General features: G+C 43.0%; 1 protein-coding gene across 1 annotated transcript; it reads left to right on the plus strand.

Moving 5' to 3' along the window:
- Positions 1-1,553: 1,553 nt before the first annotated feature.
- apln (apelin) lies at positions 1,554-23,101 on the plus strand. The gene is made up of 3 exons (XM_041048682.1): positions 1,554-1,653; positions 15,271-15,443; positions 18,628-23,101. The coding sequence occupies exons 1-2, from the start codon at positions 1,587-1,589 to the stop codon at positions 15,435-15,437; spliced, it is 234 nt and encodes a 77-aa protein (XP_040904616.1). The 5' UTR covers positions 1,554-1,586; the 3' UTR covers positions 15,438-15,443; positions 18,628-23,101.
- The last annotated feature ends 2,187 nt before the right edge of the window (positions 23,102-25,288 follow it).

The following is a 25,288-nucleotide window of genomic DNA, read 5'->3' on the forward strand; positions in this document are numbered from 1 at the left end:
GTATTTCACAAAAAATGCCTATATTTATGCTCGTTGAATGGATATGTCAGTATATTTTCTTCGTTAACCTACTTGTTTTTATTTTCGGTTCGTTGATCAGTTTTCTTCACCTTAATTGGCTCTTCTGTTGAGGATTGGTGGACCAGAGCTGCAGACTCCTTGCAGTAGGGCAAAGTATAAAATGACGTAAAAGGGTGGAGATCAAATTGTTTGTGTTTCTTTTACATGTTTTGTATGCATAGTGTAAAACACAAAATTTATGGTCCTTCCCCAACGATTTTCTTCTCGAGATGGGATACAGAAACTTGTCGCCTTGATGTTGCTCTATGGCTAAACGCGATAAGAAAACTTGTTGTACGTCTAGTGCCTGCTTAGAGTTCTCACAATTCACAGCAAGAAATGCAACCTTTCCTGTTTATTGTCTGATAAACAAATGAAAAAAAACACAAGGCGACTTATTTTATAGCTATGTAGGGTGGTGGTTCTCTCACAGCTTTTGTTCATGGAAAGAATATAATCTGTGTAACAAAATAAAACAAATGACTTCAGGGGCGGAGGAACAAATAGCGCAGGCGATGGGATCGGGCAGAGTCTGATAAGTTTTTTCCTGCGGTTTCTCCCAGTGTCACGGACGCTAACTTCAAACGGTGCGAATGATTTAAGCCATACCTTTAGCGAGACGGGGCTGCCAGCGCCACTGTGGGTAAAGAATAGTGTGAGGAAGAAAGGTCTATACAGCTGGTGCAGATACAAAAGCAGGAAAGCATGAACCTCATCTCACACCTTCCCTTCTTTCATCTACTTCCCCTCATAAGCTGGTATTTTGATTCCTGGATTCCTGGCAAGCGGCCCTGTTTGCAATTCAAAGAGTTTTCAACAAGAGCATCTGTTTGGGTATTATCATAAAACCTGCATGCACCCCCCACCCTTTACCTCCCTACTCCCCCTCTCCTCCCTCCCTTTGCTCTCTTTCCTCCTCCGTGTGCACTTGCATGTTTGTGGAAAAGGGGTGGGGAGGGTGGGTGACGGTGGGGCAAGGGGGGCTTTTCCGTGACCCACAGAGTCAATGATACATAAGCCACATGACCAACTAGTCTCCTTATCCAAGGCAAACAGGACTCATACACACACACACAGACACGCACGCCGACAGACAGACCTGCAAGCTGATTTCCAGCACATTCACAGCTCCACTGAACTTGGCTCATGCTGTCGTTTCTCCAACAGAAGAAAAGAAGACACACACACACACCTCCGTGGGAGAGCACAGATAAAGACGTGCCTTCAGTCTTGGAGTGGCGCTGTCACACACTGATATACAAATACGCATTTACACAAATACACAGGCACAGTCAGGGAGCCACCACACACACACACAAATTCCCACAAACTGACACACTCACTTCTCCCATACACACACACAGGGGAGCAAACAGTCTCTCTCTCTTTCTTGCTCGCTCAGCTGCTCTCCCTCTCTCTCCCCCCCTCTCTCTCTCTCTCTCTCTCCCTCCCATCCACACACACACACACACACCACTACAGTATATCAGCGAGTGACTAGCGGAGAGCCAGAGGGGAGTGCAGAAATGAATGTGAAGATCCTGACGCTGGTGATTGTGCTCTTGGTGTCTCTGCTGTGTTCTGCCAGTGCTGGTGAGTACAGGAGCGCCCAGCCTCGTCGCCGGTCGTCTCTCCTTTGCTTTCTATTTCTCTCTGTTTGCCTTGGGCTCGTGCAGGCAGCTGTAGTTGATCAGTTACCCAGCATGGTTAGCCTTGTGTGGGCTCTAAAAGGCAGGAATATCAGCACCTGGCTGTATACAGTACTGCACTGCAGTGGTTATACTGTCTGCTATTGTACTGTCGTGGCTTTGATGGTAAACTTAAATGTGGCTTCTGGCTTGATCATTTTCCTACCTGCCTCACCTTGATGTAAGCTTGTAAGACTTGGAGATGAAATATGAAGAGGTTTTTGTTGATGGACGCTCCTGAATGATAGACAGGCTGGATGTATGGGTGACTGTTGGGGCTGTTATGAAATGTAAGATATGCATGGCACATGTTCTGTAAGGTGGAGTGAATCTGATTAATTTATGGCTTGATGTATTCCATCTGACCCAAGTGCAATAGGATTATTACATGACTGTGATTGTGCAGCAGGGCAACACTGCACCTATACATGCATGCGTGCCTCCTGTGGTGATGATAATGAGGACTGTAATTGTTGTACGCATTGATGAGGGGAACACAGATCCCAGATGCATGGATCGTCTCTGGAGGGGCTCAGTCTTGATGCCTTGTCACAGTAAATTTCCGTAAAGTGCTGCTGCGTCTTTGGAGCCATTGTTGAACTAGATATCAATTCCAGTGTGAACCTAAAATGTCTAATATTTGGAGCAAAAACACTGACTTGGGGCAATTATACAGGGGCAGGGCATATCCTTTCTCATGGCTCATGGGAATAAATGGCTTCTGAGAAATGGGCTGGTGGGTTAGTTTGGAGACCGATGGGCAGTCTGCAGATGTGATGCAGGTAACACTGTGGTGAGAAAAAACAACAGTTAGGCCTGTGTAAATGTCTGGACCATTCTTGAGATTATCACCTACCCATCAACTACAGTGGCTTGGAAGACACACAAACAGAAGCAGTGTTTATATTAAATGCTGTACATGTGGAGGATGCTGTGTAGACTCTATAAGAGAATACAATATGTTGCATAGACTGTGATTATAAGATGTTGTTTACACTACATCTTGGAAGATATATATGTAAACTGTAAGATGTTCTATAGGCTATATGTTGCTAGGTGCTGTATAGACTGTGGTTGTAAGATGCTGTGTAGACTTTATGCTTGCAAGATGCTGTCCACTCTGTGCATCGATCCATGGCCACAGCACTCACAGTTCCCATGCTTCCCAGTACATTCGTTACAGCGACATGCTATTTTTGTCTGAGGCTCTCAGCACATGAGTAAATGGGAAGCAATTATCTAGCATCATGGTCAGTGTCGTTTTTCACGCCCTGCGTGTGGCTAAGCATGTTCCACGCCTGAGAGCCCACCGTGCTACACCAGTGACGGGGAAAACAAGGCTGCTGTGCCTCGGGCTTTCATGGGAGCTTATCCTTCTCAACGTTGTTCAAGTCATGCCGCTTATGTGCCTCTCTGTTCCCTGGCTGCTACTGTAGTATCAGAGCTCCATTGACAGAGAGGAAGAGAGAGAAAGGGAGTGAAAGAGAGGAAGGGATGCAAGTGTGTTGCGGCGTTGATGGGTGTGGGGAGGGATGCTAGCTGGAGTGTGTCTGCGTAGCACAAGCCTCTGCTACAGTATGCGCTGTCGCGGGAAGGTGTCGGAAGAGGCTCTGCATGTAGGCAGTGGGTGTGAAGCCTTTCATCTTGAGACAAACGCTTTTCCAGTTCAGTGGGCTTTCTCTCTCTCTCAGGCATCTGTGTGTGTACATGTGTGTCTGAAGAAGAAGAGAGACATACAGAGAGTGAGACGGAGAGAGAGAGAGAGAGAGCGCGTGTGTGTGTGTGCACTTGCAGGAAGCAATGAATATAGACCTGAATCTGACTGATATAGGGTGGGGAAGTGTACATGAGAGTGTGTCTTGATTGTATTTATAGATGTATATGCATATTAGTAAGAACTCCTAGTGCAACAGGCAATTCACCTCAACAACCTAATGCTACTTACAATATTCATACAGTACACTAAAAGAGCTGCTGTGGCCTTCTCTATGTAATATTAGCATCCTTTAGCAGTGCACTTCAATTACCCATCCTTGAAAAGCACTCTGGCTCAGGAGTGGGCTCCAGCTTTAGACATGTGGTATCCATAATTCATCTGAGGGCCGATCACTCTTCCTCCCTGTGTAACTCTTTAAGACTGGTATATAAACATTGCTTATTCTCAAAACATTCTCATGTCTGTCACAGCCTCTTAGAGGATATCAAAGCTTCATTTTCCTCCTCCATGGAAACACCCTGCCAATCTTCACCCAGGGACGCACAGGATAAAAACAATAGCAGCTGGCTCACACATGCACTTGCCCACGCGCACATAGACACAGAGCGTGTAATTGTGAGGCCTGGGTTGAACAGGTGAGGCAGTTGTGAGTGAGAGCGGGGCACGAGGCCCAGATCAGAGCCATTATCTGGCAGAGAAATCGTCTGCTTGGAAAGGGGGACGATTTTATGAGAGCTGTCAGCAGTGCTATTATTCCATATTAAACTTTGATGTATTGTTGGGGCTGGCTTCTCTGTGGCACCAGCACGCATACATACTGTACTGTACCCTGCCTGGCTCCAGTGCTCAACCAAGTGTTACGGGTCAAAGTACAAACAGAAAGAGGAGGGCTACAGCACAAGCAGCCACTCATTAAGGCATCTAGAGGAATAAAACGTGTGTTGGTCGGGCTGATTATTTAGTTCAGCGACATATATCTGAGATCTAAACCAGCCGTAACCAGGAAGCTTTAAATCATAATCCCAGGGTTTCTAATGTAAAGAAGGTGTTTGTGCTTGTGGACATGATTACGGTGGCTGTGTAGAGAACAAAAAGCAGCTAAACTTTTCCAGATGTCCAGGCGTAACATAATAACAGTGGGCAAACAGTCGTGTCAAAGGGGAAGCAGTGGAAAGGTTATTAGAGGATTATGGAGAATCACAGAGCCTTTCTTTTTCTTTTCTTTTTTTTTTTTTTTTTTTTTTTTTTTAGAGGCACAGGAGCTTGTGAGCACCAGTTGGGTTTATGTCACTCACACAAACACAGACAGACAGACAGGCAGGGTCAGATGAAATCCATTTCATGAAGAACCTGGATTTCCTCTTGATGCAGCATTACGAGAAAATAGAGCCAGCAGCCTGCACCACCAGTGTAGTTTTTCTACTGCATAAAACACACACACACACACACACACATACCCATGTTTGTCTTACTATAGCTGTGAGGACATTCATTAACATAATGAATTCCCTAGCCCCTTACCCTAAACCCAATCCTATGTCCCAGCTACACGGCCAAAATGTCTTCACAGCCATGGTTTGAACTATACTTTGTCCACACAAACATAGAGACGTAAACACACATTCAACAGTCCATGAGTTTGGGAAGTGAGTAAAGAGCGGTTGTTATCCTCTTGTTGATTTGTCTCTTGTTTATCCTCTGTGGGCAGCTTAAATAGTACCTAGCGCTGGAACTATATTATTATGATCCACATATTATATATATCCATGTTGGTTGGGTTGAGGGGTGGGCATTTGATAGTATATAACATGAGATGATATAAATTTGTCAGCTGTCACAGATTTTGCCTTTCTATTTACGCAGTGGTAGCAAACAACAACAACACAAAAAACAAATACAAAAACATGCTGTATTCACATTAATATATTTTAGACGTATGAGCAGCCAAGGAGGAATTAAACCGCCTGGTGAAAGGAACTACAGAAGTGTCAGCAAACTGTTGTTAAAATGGCTGTAGCTGGCAGCATCCAGTATTAACACTAATATCATCAATGCATATAATTTAAAAGTAGCTGTGCACTGTTTGTTTGTACCTAGTTTTACTTGTTAATGAACCACTACAAATACATAACACTACAAAAGTTTCAAGGCTTTTTAAAAGCTTATGACTACAAGGTTTGTAGTGGGTGTTATGAACCTAGTTCGCAATTTTATAGATCAATAAGCAGGGCTGCTTTAAGTTAAAATGATTTTGGTGAAGTACTTTAATTTGTCAGGTATTCAGATTGTTGGATTAACCACAAACCAACGTTCCTGTGTATTTTTTATCTACTAAACAATTTCTAGATCAAAATATATCATTATCATGGTAAAAAAAAAAAAAGATACCTACCACAACAGAAGATTTTATCCATAATGCCCAACCCTGTCGTGTTCATAATATGCAACTCAGTGTAGCTGTAGGTTTCAATGAGGAGATTTTTCTGTGATAAACCACTTCACATCTGTACAATATCACCCAATGTGAGCTTGGCGAATGGCACTCACAATTGCTCTGTAGTGGGTGGGAGTTGAGGAAGAGATTTAGTGAAAAATCATAACTCATTTGGTAGGGATATAAGGCTAACCTTTGGGCTAACACTCCCTGGAGAGCTCAGCTGTTGAAGTCTTTGGCATATGTGACTGCTGGGCTGCTGTAATGTAATTCAGAACCCTTTGAATGAATAAATCTACTCACTTAGATCTTCCCTTGAGAGCAAATGCAGTGAAGGGAAGAAAAAGCAGAGCGGGAGTAAAAGACGGGTCAAGGGACAGAAAAATAAAAGGGTGGACAGGAAGAGAGGCTATCTCGGAGCTGGGAGGTTGTGTAAGCTTTCTGTGGCGAAGGAAGTCACAGCTACGTCTAAAATCTCACAGCTGGTGATCTGGTTCGACTTTCCAGATTTCACATGTAGAATAATGACATAATGACGCTTCTTGGCTGTAAGGAAGAAGTCAGTTCTGCTAAATATGCTAAATTACTTGTAAATCAAATTCTGACTCAATTCTAATTCCTTATGTACATGTCTGCAACAGCACCCCCCCCACCCCGCCCCCTTTTGGGTTTTGAGGGCACAACCTGAAGGTCTGGCCAAGGAGTAGTGGGGGTGTGGGGGGCAGGGGGTCCCATGTTAGCCAGACCTCATGTGATCACCAGACCCTATCCTCAAGCCTGGGGTGCTCCTTACAACTTAATTAGAGCCAGATATTTTCAAAAACTGCTCTGTTTTCCACCAGTATCCAATATTAAAGTGATTTATGACTCTCTTTTTGAACATTAAGTGTTACATTTATAGCGGTTGTCCCGGCATATCAGATTCCTGATCAAGATCTGAGTGGACATTTTTATTGATGGGCTGCCAGACCACAGAATAAATATTGTGGTCTTTAGGAATGCAGGTGCTTTAATTACTTTCGTGCTCAATTTGTAGAAACCCAGAATGGAAAAATATGGCTTCTGCATATTGCTTTAGAGATGTCACTTGTGGTAAAAAAGTAATACTTCAGCAGCTAAAAACGCATGTAGGAGTAGATGTGAATTACTTTGGAGAATCAAATAAATATGGTTAGGGTATTGTCGCCATTAGCGTCAAAGCTCTATAGGCGCCATAATGTATCAACGAGATTTTGTATATAGCTAAAAGCGCTGCACAGCTGGCTGTTAGGCTGGAGGGATTTCATTGCTGTGAAGATGGCAGTGTGGATTGGGGCTGTGAATTGTGTAGAGGGACTTAGTAGATTTTGGGTTCATTTAGTGACGCTCCCACTGGGATCTGCTTAAACTCCAAGCCTTAGGCAACAGGATGTGCATGTCTCCTCTATTCTCAGTGTATTATAGGATGTGGTGGTGCATCTCATGTGGTTTCAAACTGTCATGTACCTTATGTTCTCGCCTTAAATGAAATGCTTGAAAATGGAAATCACATAAGATCTCCTCCGTCTTCCACACAACTGGGTCCCTTCTGTGACAACACAGAAATCATTCATTTTTGAAATCATGCATTATTCATCGTATTCGCTCTGTCTTCGATCACAAATGTTATTTTCTCTGGGAGACTACTTCACATGTACAGGTCCACACTTAAACATTGGTCAGCCAAATCATCTGCCACTGACTAATATTGTGGATTTCCCCACACACTGCTTCCTGCATCAGGACAGGGCCCCTCGCCCTGTCTCATTCCATGACGCTGCCCTGCAGTCAGGGCCCCTGAGCATGACCAAATGCTTGTAAAAACAGAAGACCAAAACAACATATACGTGTCATAAACATGCATCCACATGAGGCAAACAGTTTATTCTAACAGCCGATGAAAATAGAGGAGGACGCAGAGGGCCAATAAACACTGAACTTCAGCTCACCTGCAGCACTGTGCAGCTGAGCCTGTCAGTAAAAGTCTTTACGATTTTTATTTCTTCACTAAATATGTGTGACGAAAGTGCTTACCAAGTTTCATTGCACAGCCTTTGCCCAAAGGGGCTTCTTTTCTGCACACCAATAGTGAAACTATGTTGTAGGAGACACTTTTCATTAGACATACATAACAGTGCTGCAAGCTAAAGCAAAACAAGTGGCACATTCAAACAGCAAGAATTACAGACTAATCACACTATATAGAAAAAAAATAAACCTCAACCATAACTGTAGCCGTCTACATCTTTTATTAAATACAAATATAAGCTATTATTATTATAGGTATTTTTATCCCAGTGCTAGAGTATTGTTTATTGTCAGTCCACTATGGCTTTGAGTGTCAGAGCCATTGTTTTGTATTCTTTAGTCTGGTTGAGAGGTAACACAATCTGATGCAATGTTGGTGCTATTTTCCTTTAATAGTACTGTATGTGCTGTGGGGAGAGGCGATGGTCCCCTCAGGCATTAAAAGCTGCAGTGAACCCTTCGTTGTGACGTTTCTCTCCCTCTTTCTGTTTCTCTCTTTCTCCCACATCTCAAATGGGAGAAGGAACGCAGGTTCACAGCATGGTGGGGGGGAGTGATGACACAGGAGAGGGAGGGGCTGCGTTTCACATCTGATTAGCGTGCCCATGGAAACGGATGGTTGGAGGATCCCTTTGCCCTTGACATGCAATCTCTGGAGATTAGGGCAACGGTTGGTAGCCTTACCTACCCACTGTACCTGCCATGCGCATAGATTTAGCCCGCTGCTGCTAACGGAAACAGCAGCAGCAGCAGCAGCAGCAGCATCTCTCCTTCTCCTGCCCTCAGCCGTTTTGACACTCCTACGGGAAAGTTGAGAAAAGAAATCTCCCCTTGGAGTTATTTTATGTTTGCTTCTCTGACTTCTCGTGTTCACTAGGCTCCAACCTGCAGTAACCTTGTAGCCACAAATTCACCCCTTCAGCTGGAGTGGGATTGTGAATAAACCAACAGGCAGTCAAGTGGTGAGGGGAGTCAGTGGCTTCGTTAGCTGGCTCAATGCTGCTGCCGGCCCCTTTGAACTCACAGCGCTCTGATCATGGCAGAGAACGCAGTCTCACACCTCATCATTTCATACACTCTCTTATTCAGGAGCATATATAGCACCACACTTCACAGGCGGCTGACTAACTCAAAGGGACATCTGCAGAAAGCCAGAAACTAGAGGGCTGCAGTTTGTTTTTAATTTGTCCTGAGCCTTCAGTGAGAGTGGGGGGCTGCTTTATGAGCAGGGAGGATGAGGGGTTAAGTTTAAAAGCTGCAGTAATAGGAGCAACTTTTCATGCACTTTGGTTTCCTCAGAGGAGTTTCTATAGACAAAGCCAGCCTTCAGCTCAGCCACAAGCCTAGCATTATCACAGTACAACAATGCTGCATATCAAACAGTGCCTGACAGAAATAAAAGAAAGTGCTCACGACCAAAACAAACCCCCCCTGAGAGAAACACTCAGAGGCCAAGTGCGGTGGCCCACAGAGGACGTTAAACACATCAGGGACACAGTCAGAGGGCTCATCATGGATTCAGTGAAATTTGTAAATTGAGAACCTGGTTGAATTCAGCTGACAATGTCATTCTTTTTGCTCCAAACTGAGCGCCTTTCATGGTGGCTGCCATGGTAACATGGTCTGAAAGTCGGCAAGCAATTGGTACCAGTTTCTGCCAAGGCCCAGACTTAATGTTAGGCATGCGATAAGCAGCATTTCCGACACTAAATGTTGGATTGTGAAAGCTGAACAACAAGGGACAGCCTCCTTAGTTAGGCACCATTCCATATGTGCAAGATGAATGTGTGGGGAGGCTATCAGGGAGCTAGCAAATCCCCAGTACGACGCTGTAGCTGTGCTGGGACTTATTCTAGGTTAAAGGAATGTTTGGCTTGTATCTGGCACAATTAACACATCTCATCCTTGGCTAAATAATCCTGATCCTCTAATGTGCTTATGCAGTGGGAAGCATCTCTGCCCATGACATGTCTCTGTCTGGCTGTGTGGGTTAGTATGTCTGTGGTAATGGCATGCTATGTAGGGATTCATTAGCTAAAGCTACTCCTCTCCTTTTAGTGAATGAAGGAGGGAGGCACACAATGGAGACAGCAGGCCTGCTCTTCCAACGTCATGGTAATAACCATGGCTACACACACCAGGGTATTTATTCTTCCTCTCTCCCACTAACACAAATATTGTTCTGTTGCCCATAAGGATTACACACACACTTAATAAGCTACAACCACCCCCTATACATATACAGTAGACACAAATAATATTACTGTGCAATAATGGTAGTCACTAGTTTATTCATGCAATAGAAAGCCAATCTGTCATTACATAAGAAAATGTTGTTAGGGAATTCTATCATATTAATAGGCATTATGGCATGTTAATATGATGTGTAACTGTGAAAAGAGAGCCAGATCTCTAAATGGGTCTTCGATTTAGTCCAGTCACAGTGCTAACAGGGAGGGAATCTCAGATCAGATGCAAACAAGACCAAGAGCCATGCTAGTGGCTCTGTGATGCTGCAGTGAAAACTTGGACCCGCTAGTTTCACCACAGGAAAGGTCAGGGGTTTACCAAAGTCTGCAGGATTAATTCACCGTGACGGCCTGTATAAGACTTCATGATAATCCATCCAATAGACAGAAGAATCGCACTGTGGACATTACTGTGGGCACATAGGGTTAACTCTTCGAGTACCGACCCATTACCGTTCTCCCAGCTGCTTGTTTACACATCACAGTACATATATACAAACTGCACTGAGCAACATTTATGGTACAGAGGTGTCAGATAAGTGATGTAGGGACGGTACACACAGAGGAGAGATGAAATGTTATTGAGAAGCTCAGCCGACTGTGAAAATAGATCAATGAGATTGCACACAATTGATTCATAATCAGTGTGACTGTGAGTGATGAGCACGACAAGTAAAACAGATAAGACTCAAGAGGACAGCAAATCAATTTGCGGTGACACAGAGAAAATTAAACACAGCAGTGATTAACTTTTGGTGGCCATGCTTGTTTGTGCATGTTTACATTTGATGCAACAGTTTCTAAACCACAAGCACAGCCCTCTGCGTACTTGTTGCTATAGTTAGTCTCACAGGCCAGTATAGTTTAATCTCTTATGTCCTAGTGGCAGAAAAACTATTATGCTGTGGCTGCATTTACAAGTGCAGACATTTGTTATGTGGTCGTTTTGGCAGTCGATACACACAAATCAGCTTTACAACTATTAATAAGCAGCTCAGGCCCATTTGCCATGCTGTCTGTGTTCTTGCATTGACACACAGCGCTGTGATATACAGTTTGCTCTTGCCAGCCACGAGGGCAGCTGATGAACTTGGCATTAAACCAGAGGACAGCCATTTCTCTTTTCTGACTGGATGGACAAGTGCTGGAAGATATCTCTCCAGGCTCCACTGATGGACTGTTGCAGAATCAACAGGGATAAGCTGTCAGTTTTCCACTTTCCACTGGGCCATTATAAGACGGAGAGCCAGCCATCTGAAAAAGACAACATAACCGATATCACCGTAGGAGATAGTGGTGAAACTAGGGCGGGGAATTAGGGAGCAGCCAAACAGCTATTCATCATTAGTCTGGGGATTGGCCAGTTCATGACGCTGTCCACTATTTTCTCTTCTCTGCCTGACCATCTCTACCTTTCCTCTCCTCTTATACCCTTCTCCCTTTTAAAGTGCAGGAGTGACGCAAGCAGCAGTAGCAGCAATACCCAGGCATTCCTGACATTCCCCCTTTATTAAACTTTAATTAGGGAATTACAAAGTGGGGGTAGAAGTGTTGAGATTTGGTGGAAAGAGGGCAAAACCAGGGCTCCAAGGTCATCAGAAGTAGAGATAAGACGCGAGACATATGCTATCCTGCCATTTTACTGTTTTACCAGCTGAACATAAACATGGGATTCTCTCATGGGAAAAGATCAAATGGGATACTAGAGACTGGATCCAATTTCAGAGCAATAAGATAGCTGAGATATCTTTGTTTATGGAGAAGAAACATGCATTATCCAATGATAGACCTGCCATGGAAACAATCAAAAGGGTTTATCCAGACACAACACACACTGCCACATTCAATCTATATGTATTCCACTACAGATGGCTAGAGAGACAAAGCTACAGTAGCTGTTGCTGTATGTCATACCTGTCACACAGGGATGCTTTCCCTACAGGCTGCAAGAGTTAATCTATACCGCCAGTGTTATCATTGGGGCCCGGGGTATTTTTAGCAGCTTTCATTACACTTTTCTATCCTGTAGCCAGATTGGATGGGTTGAGATTTGTCAGGAAAATCATGAGATGTTCCCCCTTCAAACCCCAGTGCCGAGCATTAGCTGACAGCTCGCCATGGCAGGAGACATCTAAATTGTCTCATTATGGACCTGGGTTATGACAGCCTGAGCCACCCTTAGAGGAACGGCAGATGAACGGTGTGAGCTGAGGTACAATTACTCTACCATCTTACATTGCAATGTGTGTATGTGTGTGCAGCAACTGAGTGTGACTCAGTTGTGCATGTGTTTCCAGCACCTGTTAAACTGGCCTGCTGCTCAAACTTCTGCTGCATCTGGGCGCAGTGTAGTACTGTAGTTACTGCAGGTATGACTGGCATTTAAGGTGTCAGTACGCTTTAGCCGCAGTGCTTGTCGAAAGATCGAACAGTGTGTCCTTTGTCACTTTTCACCCAGTTGCTCCTGCCACTTTTTCATTTGTAAAACCGAGTGCAGCATTAGAAAATTCTCATCAAAAGTGTGAACCATTATGATGTCAGGCTTGTCACATGTCGCCATTCGAAAGCTAAAACACCTTCAGCCTCCAGATGGTGTTTGGACGAAACTTACAAAACCTACAACACAACACCTAGGTACAACCTAGTTTGTTTCGAGCATACTGGCAGCTTTAACAGCGAAGACTATAGCCTTATATTTCTGTGTGTTCTGCATCTAAATGGTGAGGGTGTTTCAGTGGCAAGGGGAAGCAGCCCCCTCCCCAATAATGCATCTGTTAGCCGCAAGATCTACTCAAACACAGAGTGTATTAACATTCAACCACCTGGATTTGCAAGAAATGAGCTGAATGCCTTCCGAATGAGTGAACGTCCCTCATTCACTGCGTATCTGGAACAATAACAAAAGGATAATGCGCAGATTAGTGCTCCTAGGGGCAAAGATGGGCTTTAGATGCGGAAATATGCAACAGACTTTCCCTGCTGCAAATGAATTAGCCCACTGTTCGCTCACAAATATAGTGTGTAATGTGCTTGAGAAGAAGATTAGTGTGGAAATGGAACTTGAGATGTCTGGCGTTTCAGGGATATACATTGAAAACATTCAACAAGCTGTCTAGCTCAGTCATGCACTTCACCATTGTTTAAACCTGAAAGCTTAAAATCCTTCTCTTTTTTATGGAAGTTGTTCTTTTAAAAATGTTCAGTATAACACAGCTGGTCATTCATTAACAAAGGCTGCAGAGAGACTGTGCCTTTTGCTCTAATGGCGTTTTGAATTCTGCTCTTGAAGAAAGCCGCTCTTCATTCAAACAAACTGATCTTGGCTATTAGAGGAGCTTGAGTGTTTTGAATGCCATAGACAGGATTGAGAGACAGTTTTTCAAGAGAAAGTTTCAATCAGGCGGCATCCTCAGGGTCACAGCTGTGCCTTGTTCATATAACAGCCTGTAATATCACCACTCTGCACAACTAAATACACTGATGAACAGAATCTTGAGGAACTTCTGTAAGCCGCTCAGCTGCTGTCCTCAGTATACTTGCTGCTTTTCCAAACCTCTGCAATTGACCGGCTGACTTATCTTAAGCTGTGTCCTCACCCAAGCTCTCGTAAACCCAAAGAAGGTTTTGCTCTTGGGAATTCTAAAAATGGTGCAAGTGTCTCTGAGGAGAGGAGACAGGAATGTCATGACCCTGTGTGAGTGATGTCAATCAGCATTTTGATGGGAAATACCCAATGTGGATTTGTAGTTTCTTTTGAGAAAAGAGGGTAGTTAAGCTCAAAGGGGGCCTTAGAAATGCTGAAGAGATCATGAAATATAATATTAAAACTAGAAGACTGAGAAAGGTGCACTTTTAAAGGGTCTCTCCATGGATTTTACCCATGAAGCTGAGTTTCTCAGCCTGTGAAATCAGTTCCTCAGTATCTACTGGCTCTGGGGGCAGCTTTGTAAAGACTGAAAAAATAACACTGATGTTGTCTCCAGGGCTATCTTAGCTAGGGCTTGAGACTGCATGACAGTCTACTTTACACAGGAGAGATCCAGAGTTTGTGAGACATGGTTATTTAGCAGGCAGGGAGGGTCTAATAAAAGATGCTATTGAGATAAATTATGAGGAAAGTAGGATCCAGTCTGCTGCTTCAATTTTGTTCTTTTAAATCTGTCTCTTGTGAGTACAGAAGTCAGCTAAATATACGCAGCTTCAATTCAGTTACTTATTTTTTTTATGAGATTATTGAAGGATTATAAAAATTAAAATCTATCACTCTGTAAGCACCTACAGTATGTGGTCACTGAGATACTTAACCACTTCAGTTTGCCCAAATAAAAAGTCCTGCTCTGTTTTTACTATGCTTTTATTGGACTTAAGATTTGGGTGTAGTGCGAAAGATCACTTGCATTAAATATCCCATTACAAGTAAAGATCTGCTGCAAAAAAAAAAAAATCCCTGGATATCCAAGAGGAGGTCTCTCAGTTTGTGATGTTGAAAGGTCATAGAGACACTCGAGGTGGACCTAACCATTTAGAAAAGAGGGGCTTAAGGGGATCAGGCTACACTTATTGAGAGATGACTGAGAACATCTGGGATCACTCTCAAACACACAGACACACATGCTCACACACAGCTAAGACATTTACACACATTCTCTGAGAGACGCACTGCTATTAAACTCATCTCTAGTCTTGGATCAAACACAGCGACAGGATGCACCTCCACAAAGGTCTGGTGCTTTGCGGTGTTTGTAATCTTGAGGGAGAGTGAGAGAGACATGAGACACGAGGGTTTGAGCTTCTCACTTCAGCCAGGGCTGTGACTATCTGATGCGCTTTGGTTCCACCACGCTGACTTGATGAACTACAACTCTGGGTGGGCTTAAAGAGGCCCACACACACTTATCTATACAATTCTCTTGTTTCCTCATCCATTACCACTTTGGATCTTGCTACACATTTTCCTTAGGCACTAATGGGCTTGGCTCGTAATCAAGTCAAATGTGATACTTTTGGTGAGAGGAGGCTGTAATAGTGTGGCATTTTTGGGGATCTCACTGGTCTCTGTGTGTGTGTGTCTTTCAGGTCCCATGGCCTCCATGGAGCATGGCAGAGAGCTGGAAGAGGCCTCTACAGTGAGAAAAATGGTCCAGCAAAGCCCTGCGAGGGGCGGTCAGACCCACAGACCAGCCGGCTGGAAGAGGAGACGCCCACGGCCCCGTCTTTCCCACAAGGGGCCCATGCCGTTCTAGAGCAAGGTGAGTTTCTAGCAGTCAGGGGTGACAAGACGCTCGTTAGGTTTTGTTTGCCAAAGTGTGCCATCAAACCAGTGATAAAACGGTCAGTGTCACACAGTTAAAAGGCTTCCTACTCACTTTGGATTCTCATGAAAAAGTATGTGCCTGTCTGTGTTTGCCTGTGGCCAACTTTCTGTCCAAATTTTCTGTCAAGTCAGAGCTACGCATTTCTCAGGAGAATATGAGCAAAAACATTTCCCGATTTATTAAATCATAACTGCTGACGAGTGCAGAAACAATTTCATGGAGGAATTTCTAAGAGGAATACATGTACAGTGTTGAAACCTAAAATACTTTGTTGGCAGAACCAGTTTGGATGTTTTCAATGACGAATGGGAAACTCAAACTCTTACAGGAAAACTGGAAACTCTGTTAATGACCATTGGAGCCAGAATCAACTCCAACACAAGGATGTTATTGTTGGCACTGAAAAAAAGCGCATGTCTTAACAGATTATTGGACTTTAGCCTACCAGCTTGCATGCCTTCGTAGTATGACAGAGACTGTTTCTAAGGCTACGTCATTTATTTCCTCATATGGGAGACACTTATACTTAGAAACCTAACCTTTGAATCAATTCAGCTAGCATCAATCTTTTCTTTCCATCTGATTAAGTCAATTAAAACCCCTTTTCCAAAGATAATACTTCGTAGAGTTGGGTTTCCTGGCTGTAATGCTTTTCCTCGCAGGAATGTTTAACTTGCTATCAAGTAAAACAAGGTTTTGTATGAAAACTCTTTCATCCAAAATCAGTGATAATATTTTACTTATCACCTTTTCACAGTTTGATTTTCTTTTCTCAACCAAAACAAACCCTCTGTATTTCAATTAAAACAGATCAAGCTTCATTTGAGAAACTAAAACATATGACAGCTAATTAAACGACATGATCAGATTTACAGTAAATAAAGATTAAATCGCTCTTTGCACTTGCTAATGTTTGTACATCTCTGTGAACAGAAGGCAACGGCAGCACAATTATGTCCCTGCATTAAGAAGCATGGGACCCATTCATATGTCTGTCCCAGACGCTGTGAGAGACAGGGAAACTTGGCAAAACACAATATCTCTGCAGGAGGTGCTGACCATACAACGCTGACCTGCGGAGGTCTGCCATAAATTAACACTTTAGTGAGTGGAGGCTGCTGAGTGTCGAGGCATGGTTAATCAGTTTTCAGGAAAGGGGTTCAAAGCCATAGAAGTTTGGAAGCTCTATTCTCTAAAACAGCTAGCGAAGCTTTACAATCTATGGCGAATTATGGATTGGTATTGTTTGGGGTTTTTTTTTTTGACACGTTTAGACTTCTTTTGGACTCATTCCTGCTTTCAAAACTGGAATCTAGAGTCACACCAAAAAAAAGCTGAAAACAATCAGTAAGGTCAGTGTGCACTTGGAGGACTACACGGGTCCTCCAGCTTTCCTCAGTCTGCCAATAAAATGTGAGAATCCTCTCTGTGGTCAGAGCTTGTGTTTAGTGCCAGAGTGCTGGCTTCAGGAAGTTGTGAAGCTCTGTAAAAGTGAACGGCTCAGTGAGTCACAATGCTGTCTCCGCAAACACCACTTAAACCATAACACGCTGAAGATTTCCTTTTTTTGTTTGCTTCCCACTCCAGATCCTCTCATTCTTGCAAAGTTCGTAGTTCACCTCGTTCAAGGATTTCTCAGAATGCCGTGACAGTTTGCTCCAAACTGACCAGAGTGTGAATTAGGTTGTCTATTATCAGCATTTCAGTGATAATGCTTCCAACCTACACAGAGCTAAAAGTGCAAGGAGTTACAAGTCTTCTTCACAGTTCGGTCACAGTTTGTTCACAGTCTGACTGGAGGAATTAAGTCTTCATGAGAACCGATGTAGTTCGAAAGGCTTTGTTCATCCTCATGTGTCCTGCTTCCTTCTTTAGTTTGAGCTGATGATGGGAAAAACACCTCTGGAAGCAGCTGGAGATGCATTTTGCTTGATCAAAGCTAGAGTTCAGTGGAGACATCCAGCTGAGGCCTGGTGAGACTTGTAGGCAGACAGACTGTATGTGGATATGTCATTATTGGCCTAAACCTAATTTAACTCAACTGTGCTTTTAAATAAAGATTAAGACCAGTGATTGACTTGGCAGTGTCCATCCTCCAGCACTATCCTATTTAGCCAACATCTCCCCATTTCAGTGTCAAAAGCAGCTCATCTTTTATTCTCTAAGACACCTGAGGCAAAGTTTGACTTTTCACCACTACACATTCCAGATGTGAGCGACTCTTGAGAAGAAAGATGGCGACTGGGGTCATCCTCTTTGAGCATCTGAGTAGGCTCAAATCCAAACGTGCTATTACAACTCTTGGATCTAAGCCATGCCAGTGACAGTCTGAAAGACGACAGGATATTACAGATTTAAAGCCGCAGGCAATTTGCGAAAACCCTTCGAGACCCTGAGTGTGAGAAAGCTCTATGAATGAGTCCTCTAAAGAGTTTTCCATCAAAACAATGTAGAGCAGGTCTGCAACTCCTCCCATACACTCATTGTATGATGTAGTATGACTTCAAGGGGCTGAGATCATACTGTGGACCATAAGAGTACAAAGGATGACAACAAACAACAATACAACTCAGCAGAGATTAGATATACCGTGCATCAGTTCTTTTTACTTTACATGACCACAGAAATATGCCGTTTTGAAACAACAGCAGGTTCTTATTACTGAATGAGACTTGTTGTCATACAACAAAGATTACAGCATCTGTAATCTTGGGAAATTATCACAGGACAGTAGAAGATAAAAGGCGAGGGAAGATAAAAGATTTCTTTATTGTTAAGGAGTGATTCAGCGCCCCCAGCGCAGTATAATGTAGGGCTTGTGTTCCTCAGTGAGATATACAATTGTTTTTCTTACTACCTGAAGCACTTGACTATGAAAGACCGTGAAATCTGGTTGGAACATGTCTGGGATAACCTTTTCTTCTAGATTTTAAGTGCAAGATAACATAGGGTAAAACACAATGAAAGCTCTAGTAGAAACTCCCGCGGGGTGCTCTTATTGGAGAGGAAATTGAAATGTCTGCATGACTCATGAAATGATTTTTATGAATCAAAAAAAACAAAACACACACACACACACTGATGGTACTTTCTCTGTGTTATTTTCCTGTTTTTGCAGGCACTGCTTTGAGTGCCCTCCCCCAGGTTCTGATTTCTATGCTCTTCCTTTGCCTTGGGGGGCCTTGCAACGAAGGGCCTACGCTTGCCCGGCCTGAAGAGTGATGTCCATAGCACCTGCTGGTTCTTCAAGCAACTCTGTCCACAAAAAATCAGGACAAGCCGCTCACCCTCAGCTCTAGGAGGAATTGGGGGCAGGGAAGGGGGGTGGGGGCGGGGGTGGGTTTGAGCCCGAGCTATCAGACTCTATTTCTCTGTCTCTCTCTTTCTCTTTCTCTCACTCCCTCACTACTTATCTATCTCTGTCTTCTCCCAAGTGTTATTTTATTTTTGTTTTATTTTTTTCAATTTTCCTATCATTTGCTTAATAGAGCCCAAATCATAGCGATCTCCCTGAGTGTCTCACACACTTTGCATGACATGTGGTGGAGAGGGAGCCCGGTCAAAACAATCTGAGTCTTAAAGCATCTGTCACTTCTCCATGGTGTGGTATTCCCATCTCTCAGATTCAAGGTTACTGCAGCCGCTGATTTCTTTGCTGTGTAGCTACTTAACAGCTTTACTAGCAGGAGAGGGCGCTGATCATGCAGAAGGGCAATGTCAGTTTTAATAGTTGATAATAGCAAATATAAAGTTCACTTATTATACTCTGGATGCCTGCTGCATAAAGGAATTCAAGGATCGTATTTAAAATGGAAGAGCAAGAGCGTCACATCTGAAACACATTAAAACCATCGCTTAATTATTATTATTAATGGTGCTTTGTACCTCCTAATGACAGTACGTCCACATGCAAAGTAAGGTTGGACTGAAACGAGAGCACATATTGTCAAAACAATCTATTTAAGTGACAGAATAATTCCTTCATTTAGGAGATTCTTTAATCCAAAGCTATTTTGGTGTTTCTGAACTCATTAACACCTTGGGGGTGGGGGGGTTTACTGACACGCTCAAGGTTACTGTAACATGTCCCACCTTGGATGAGTCCTTTGACCCCAAATCCCAATCCCAATCCTGTCCCCAATCCCCAGCCTTCGCACCACACTGCTGCTCTGCGCAGCTGCTCTACACGACTGTTAACTGGCAGGGGCGGTCTGCTCCACCGACAGGCCACCTTGCCTTTTAATGAAGTGCCAAATAATAACCTTCTCCACAATGCTGCCAGGAATAAAGGAATGAAAGTTTAGGGAGAAACACATTACCTCTTGTTTGAAGTCTTGATACACTGACACATTATGCATCTTAAATTTCTGCAAACAGAAATCCCACGTGAGATAATGTTAGCAAGGAGGACAAGTTAAATTAGACCAAATAAAAAAGACAAAAAAAAAAACAAAAAAAACACAAAGAAACAGTTTCAAAGCAAACAACAGCTCAGTTAATATGCCACAGCGATCAGCCTAACACTAGTGCTCTGGCTGTTTTAACACTCAGCATAAGTCTGGTTTGACCCCTTGACCGATATCTTTCACTGACAAAATGCTATGCCTTTCCATCATACTGGAATATTATATTACTGTTTATGTTTTTTCTGTGTTTAAGTAGTTTTATTTCTTTTTTCTCAGGGTGCTGTGATAGAGGCTTGTACTAGAGCAGTCTATTTTGTGCATTTATTTAACAAAACACAAACATACAGAACATTTAAAGCTTGTATGAGCATATTTTCGTATACTGTATCTTTACTCTCCCTATATGTATTCACCAATATAGCCATGTAACCAGATTCAGTCCTTTCTAGTCATGATCCGTTCCCTACACTACGTTGGGTACAGTTGCCTTTCTAGTCTGCCCTTCCACAGCACAGGTGGTCGTGGCTTTGATCATTACGCTCATTAAATCCTAGAGTTAATCTTTCTCAGATGGATCTCCCCAAGGCTGGCCGGGGCCACTTAGTCTGAGCTCATTGTTAAATTGGCTTAGACTGAAACCACACCCTTCCCCCTTTCCAATCCCCAAACCCCTGCTGATTCAGTGTGTAACCATGTAACATATTAAGACTCTAACCTGTAGAGCAGCCACCACGCAATTGTTTGTTGTGTATTAGGTATGCGGAGCAACTTCCTAGTTGTTTTTGTTTTGATTTTTTTCCGTTTTCTTCGGATTTTAGGTGAAAACATGATTTCAATCCACTGCGATTCAATCAGCAAACACCCTACTTCGAGTCAGTTTTGACCAAATAAGCAAGTGGCAGGTTAACCTAGATTTTCAACACCTTTTCCCTCTCGCCATATCTCATGCAAATATTATTTAAAAAAATGCAGAGTCTTCTCAGTCCCCAGCATGAGAAGCTTTTATTAAGAGAGCATCTAAAATCACAGTGGTAATCCACCCAGCCAACCTCACCTTGATTAAAAATGTATTAAATCCTAGGGCACTGTGAAGAGTAATAATTTCAGTTCCACCATTTTTTTTTCATATCCGCTTAGACAGAGATGTAGATTTCATTAATGCTCCTCGGGAGTGAGACAGCTTTGCTCAGGATGTCTCATGTATTATTGGGGAAGATAGTAGGAAGATATGAGCTGGGGATGGAAGTTCAAAGCCGCAGGAGTTGGGATGCTGGAAGTAGACTAGGTCATGACAAGGGGTTCAAATCAATATTTCCCCATCTCAGAAGTTTTTTTGTTACGGAGCCGAGCAACGTCTGTATCCGCACCGTTCTTCATGAATGTATCCTCACCATCTGCACCAGCCATGCTGCCCTTTCAGAGACCAGAGCGAACCAATGTTTATGTAAAGTTACCCTTTTTAATCTTGGTCTGGTTATCAGTTGAATCCAAAAAAACCAAAAGCCAAATATCCCACTGATCCAAAGCCTCCAGTGTCAACAAGTCCCAACAAATAGACGTGGCTTTGCTCCAAGACTTCTCTGTATGGGTTCGCAAGGCTGCACTTTTGCAATTCCATTATGCTGCTGGAAAAATACACCCTGAAAACAAGAGTCTCTTGGTATGGAATGGTTTTCCAGTGTATTGTGACAATTTTTTGTCTGATTCTTGTCTAGCTGGTTGTCCAAAGCTTACTTTTTGAATACAGTGTGAAAAGCTGTATCTTTTGTGGATGTAACAAAATAGAAAAGTAGTCTGCAGCACAATATGTCGTGGACACGTGAAAGCTTTCAGGCATTCTTTTCTTGTAGATCATAGCCCACAGCCCTCCCCTGCACATCAGGTTAATGGGCCTTGTGGTGTGGAAGGACAAGCACGTCCAGGCTCAAACTGAAATGGTAAACCAATACATTATGCTCGGGGAGCAAAACCATTTTCCTTAATGGTCTTTTCCAGCAAGGCTTACACAAGAGAAACGATTCCTATCCTCTCAATGTTTCCTCTCCAGTTCTTCTTCTCTGTGACCATCACAAGGCCTGAGTAATGTTCCTATGCACTTGTTAGCATGTTTTCCTGGTAGAAAAATGTTTGTGCTGAGAACTTGCCCCATTGTGTTTAGTTCTTTTTGTCCAAATGCATTTGGCTTGGAGCGTGTAAGGAGTGGGGGTGAGCAGAGAGATAGATATGTGTTACTGGTGGAGATGAGAATAAGCTAGCAGAAGGTTTTAAAATATTAGCTTAGCCATTGAGCTCTGTTTCCCAATAGCTATAGACACAACCCCCACACAAAAACTTTGCAGAATAACACAAGGTTTTTATGTTGTTGTTTTTTTTTTTTATCCTATTGTCACTGTATACTCAGTTCTCTACCAGACACAGTTCCTTTAAAGTTACACTGCACCAAACTTTTCATTCATTGTGGAAATGGAAACAGAGTTGGCACATGTAAACACATTCCATGATTTTACCTTGTGAATCTCTAAGCCCATCAAACTGTATCATGTTGGCCTTCAGAGTGGGTGTCTGCAGGATCGAGTGGCTGATATTCAATCCAATGCATTCACACGTTTCCACCGACTGGGCAATCCAAAGGATAACTAGATTTTATCTCCCGTGGGAAATGACTATGATCTGTCATTATCCTGGAGCCTCAAAATGAGACTTCCTACACCCAGAATAGCACAGGCCCCTCCTGCCTTGATTGCGACACATTCTCCATCCACGTAACCACTGTGTCCAAGATCAGCAACATTCAGAACAATCTGAGGAGAGATGCAGTCTGTAGGCTTACACGCCATCGCAACAGTGTTACTAGGTCTCAAGCAGATACCATTTGAAAGACAATGTATTACTCCTGAAACTTATATTCTGTTTATGGTGTGTGCTCATATTACTCACCAGGCCAAATGTACAGTCCCTGTCTCTGTTTTGATGTTGAACTGGGCAAAAATAAATGACATAAATAAATAAATAAAACAAGTGTATCAGAAATGGTTGAAATACTGTGTACATATTTGAACTTTTGGTTTCTAATTTATAAAAGATAAGCTTTAGCTCTTGGAGTACTTATTTTATTTTTTCCTTTCATGCGTAGCTTTGTGTTTTTATTTTCTATTTCTGTAAAGTGTGTAAATATATCTTTATGATAATAAGTAATATTAAAAATCTTATTTTAAGAAAACACTGTGTTCTGTCTTTTTTTTTTAGCAAGTTAAAAAGCAGTTTAGATATTTCTGTGTGGACCAAAATGGTGGAATACCTGGTCAACTAACTTTACAATCACCAGAGCCGAACCACAAAGTTTATATTCACTCTCGACAGTTGCCCCAGTTTACAACAGACATGAGTAAAATACACAGATACCCGTTAGAATGGAGTGAAATGTGCAGTTGACATTTAGTGAAACTGCACTTGGCAGCAACATTTGTCATGCTCTCTGTTAAGTGCAGGGAGTGACAAAGCCTAGAAACATCAACAAGCCGACTCACAATTGTTCAGTTCAAACGGGATGCGCTAATCGCAAAACATCAGCCTTCTCATTCCTCAACAGAAGTGCTCAGCTACTGTAGATTCACTCACATTTTTGTTTACATTTTACTCCAAGTCAAGTGGTTTTAACATTTGTGTAGCAGAACCTGGCCTGAAACTCAAAAGGTGGACAAAAACGGCAACATGTTTACCTGACTGCCATGGCCATTAACCTTCACCTTGTGTAGAAATTCATTCGTTGCATTGTGCACGTGCCTTTGGAAATGTAAATCAACTCCTCATCCATTAAGGAACAGTTCACCAGTGACAGGCAGCCTTTCCAGAGCTTATAGTGCATACTAAGCATGCTGCACATTAATGCATCACAGCTGCTGAGCATGCATGGAGACTTTGGATGTGTCTAGATGCACTGAGATTCAACATGCATACATGTCATATCTACATATAATGGAAGCTCCTCCTGCCATTACTGCTGGGTAATCAGAAAAAAAATTCAGGTGGTAAACGCAGTGCGTCCAAACATTTACATTTCAGATTTTTAAGACATTTACTGTTAGAATGAGACAAACATTTTATAGAAGTTACACCAGACATTATGCATTTGAAAACATCACATACTACTTTCTCATTTATAATGTTTAAAAAGAAAGCCTCAGCGAGGCAATGTGCTGAAATGTCCTGGGCCTTACATGGGAGCCACTCTTCCTCTGAAACCCCCACTGGAACCACTCAGGGAAGTGTCTGGTTAACACGCAGAGCTGACATGTCATGATAGACAAGAGGTGCACCCCTGAGCCCCAGCAGCCCCCAAAAGACGCCCAAGGTTATATCATCAAGCCTGGGTCAGCTGTATAATTGGGCTTGGGGTCACCGGGAGGATATGGAGCGTGACAATGAGGCTATAGAGTTACAGTGTGTAGCTGGGCAGTGAGGGCCGCCGGTGGGGCATTACTGAGAGGGCCAGACGTCCCTTTAAAGAGTTCAAGGTCCATCTGCGAGACCGGCTCCAGCCCTGTTCACTGTCACTGCTGGAATGTGTGTCACTGCCTGCCAGCCAGCAGTACACTGCTGTGAGAGCGGGGGTGAGTGAAGGAGATGCTACACTGGGTTTGTTGTGAGGAAAAAATAAAACTTTCATGATCATGACTGAAGTACTGTTGATAATGAGTGTCAGACACAGTTACTAACTCTCATGAGGTTGTTTCAATTATTGGAAACATCCCTTCAGCTAGAGAAAGAAGAAAACTAAGTGGGATTTACAGACTGGAAGTACGTGGCGCTCTGCGCCCTCTGTGCCTCAACTAATGTCTGTATGTATATCACAGACACCCACTGTGGGAGTAACATCTGGTTTTCTCTTGGCACAGAGTCCCAGAATCAACCTCTGCCACATCATAAAAACCTTTACTGCAGTTGGCTCTCCCACAATACCACCAGCAAAGCCCACAGAAACCACTGACAAACCCCCACTGATGGATATTACCCAGCTCACTGCTGTCGCTCAACCACCTGGACTCCAGGGGCTCAAATTATACAGAATGCGCAGACTGTGATTGCAAATTAAACACACATGTAAGGAGCAGGTGTTGCAAAAGTTTTGATAACATTTTTATTATTTTTATCAGTGTTTTTCTGTAGTTATGTAGCAATAAATGAACAGTTCAAATGGTGTGTATATGCAGTGTTTGCAGCCAAGACTGCTTGAGAGTAGTAATTTTCAAGCTCTTTCCAAGGTGGGAGAGTAAACAACTCCAGTTGGCAGCTACAAAATAATATTTCAAACAACCATGAGAATTATTTGGAAATTTTAAAATCACATTTATGAAAAACAGTACGATCAGTAGG

This window comes from Toxotes jaculatrix, chromosome 10 (genome assembly GCF_017976425.1).
Source record: "Toxotes jaculatrix isolate fToxJac2 chromosome 10, fToxJac2.pri, whole genome shotgun sequence".
Classification (NCBI taxonomy): domain Eukaryota; kingdom Metazoa; phylum Chordata; class Actinopteri; family Toxotidae; genus Toxotes; species Toxotes jaculatrix.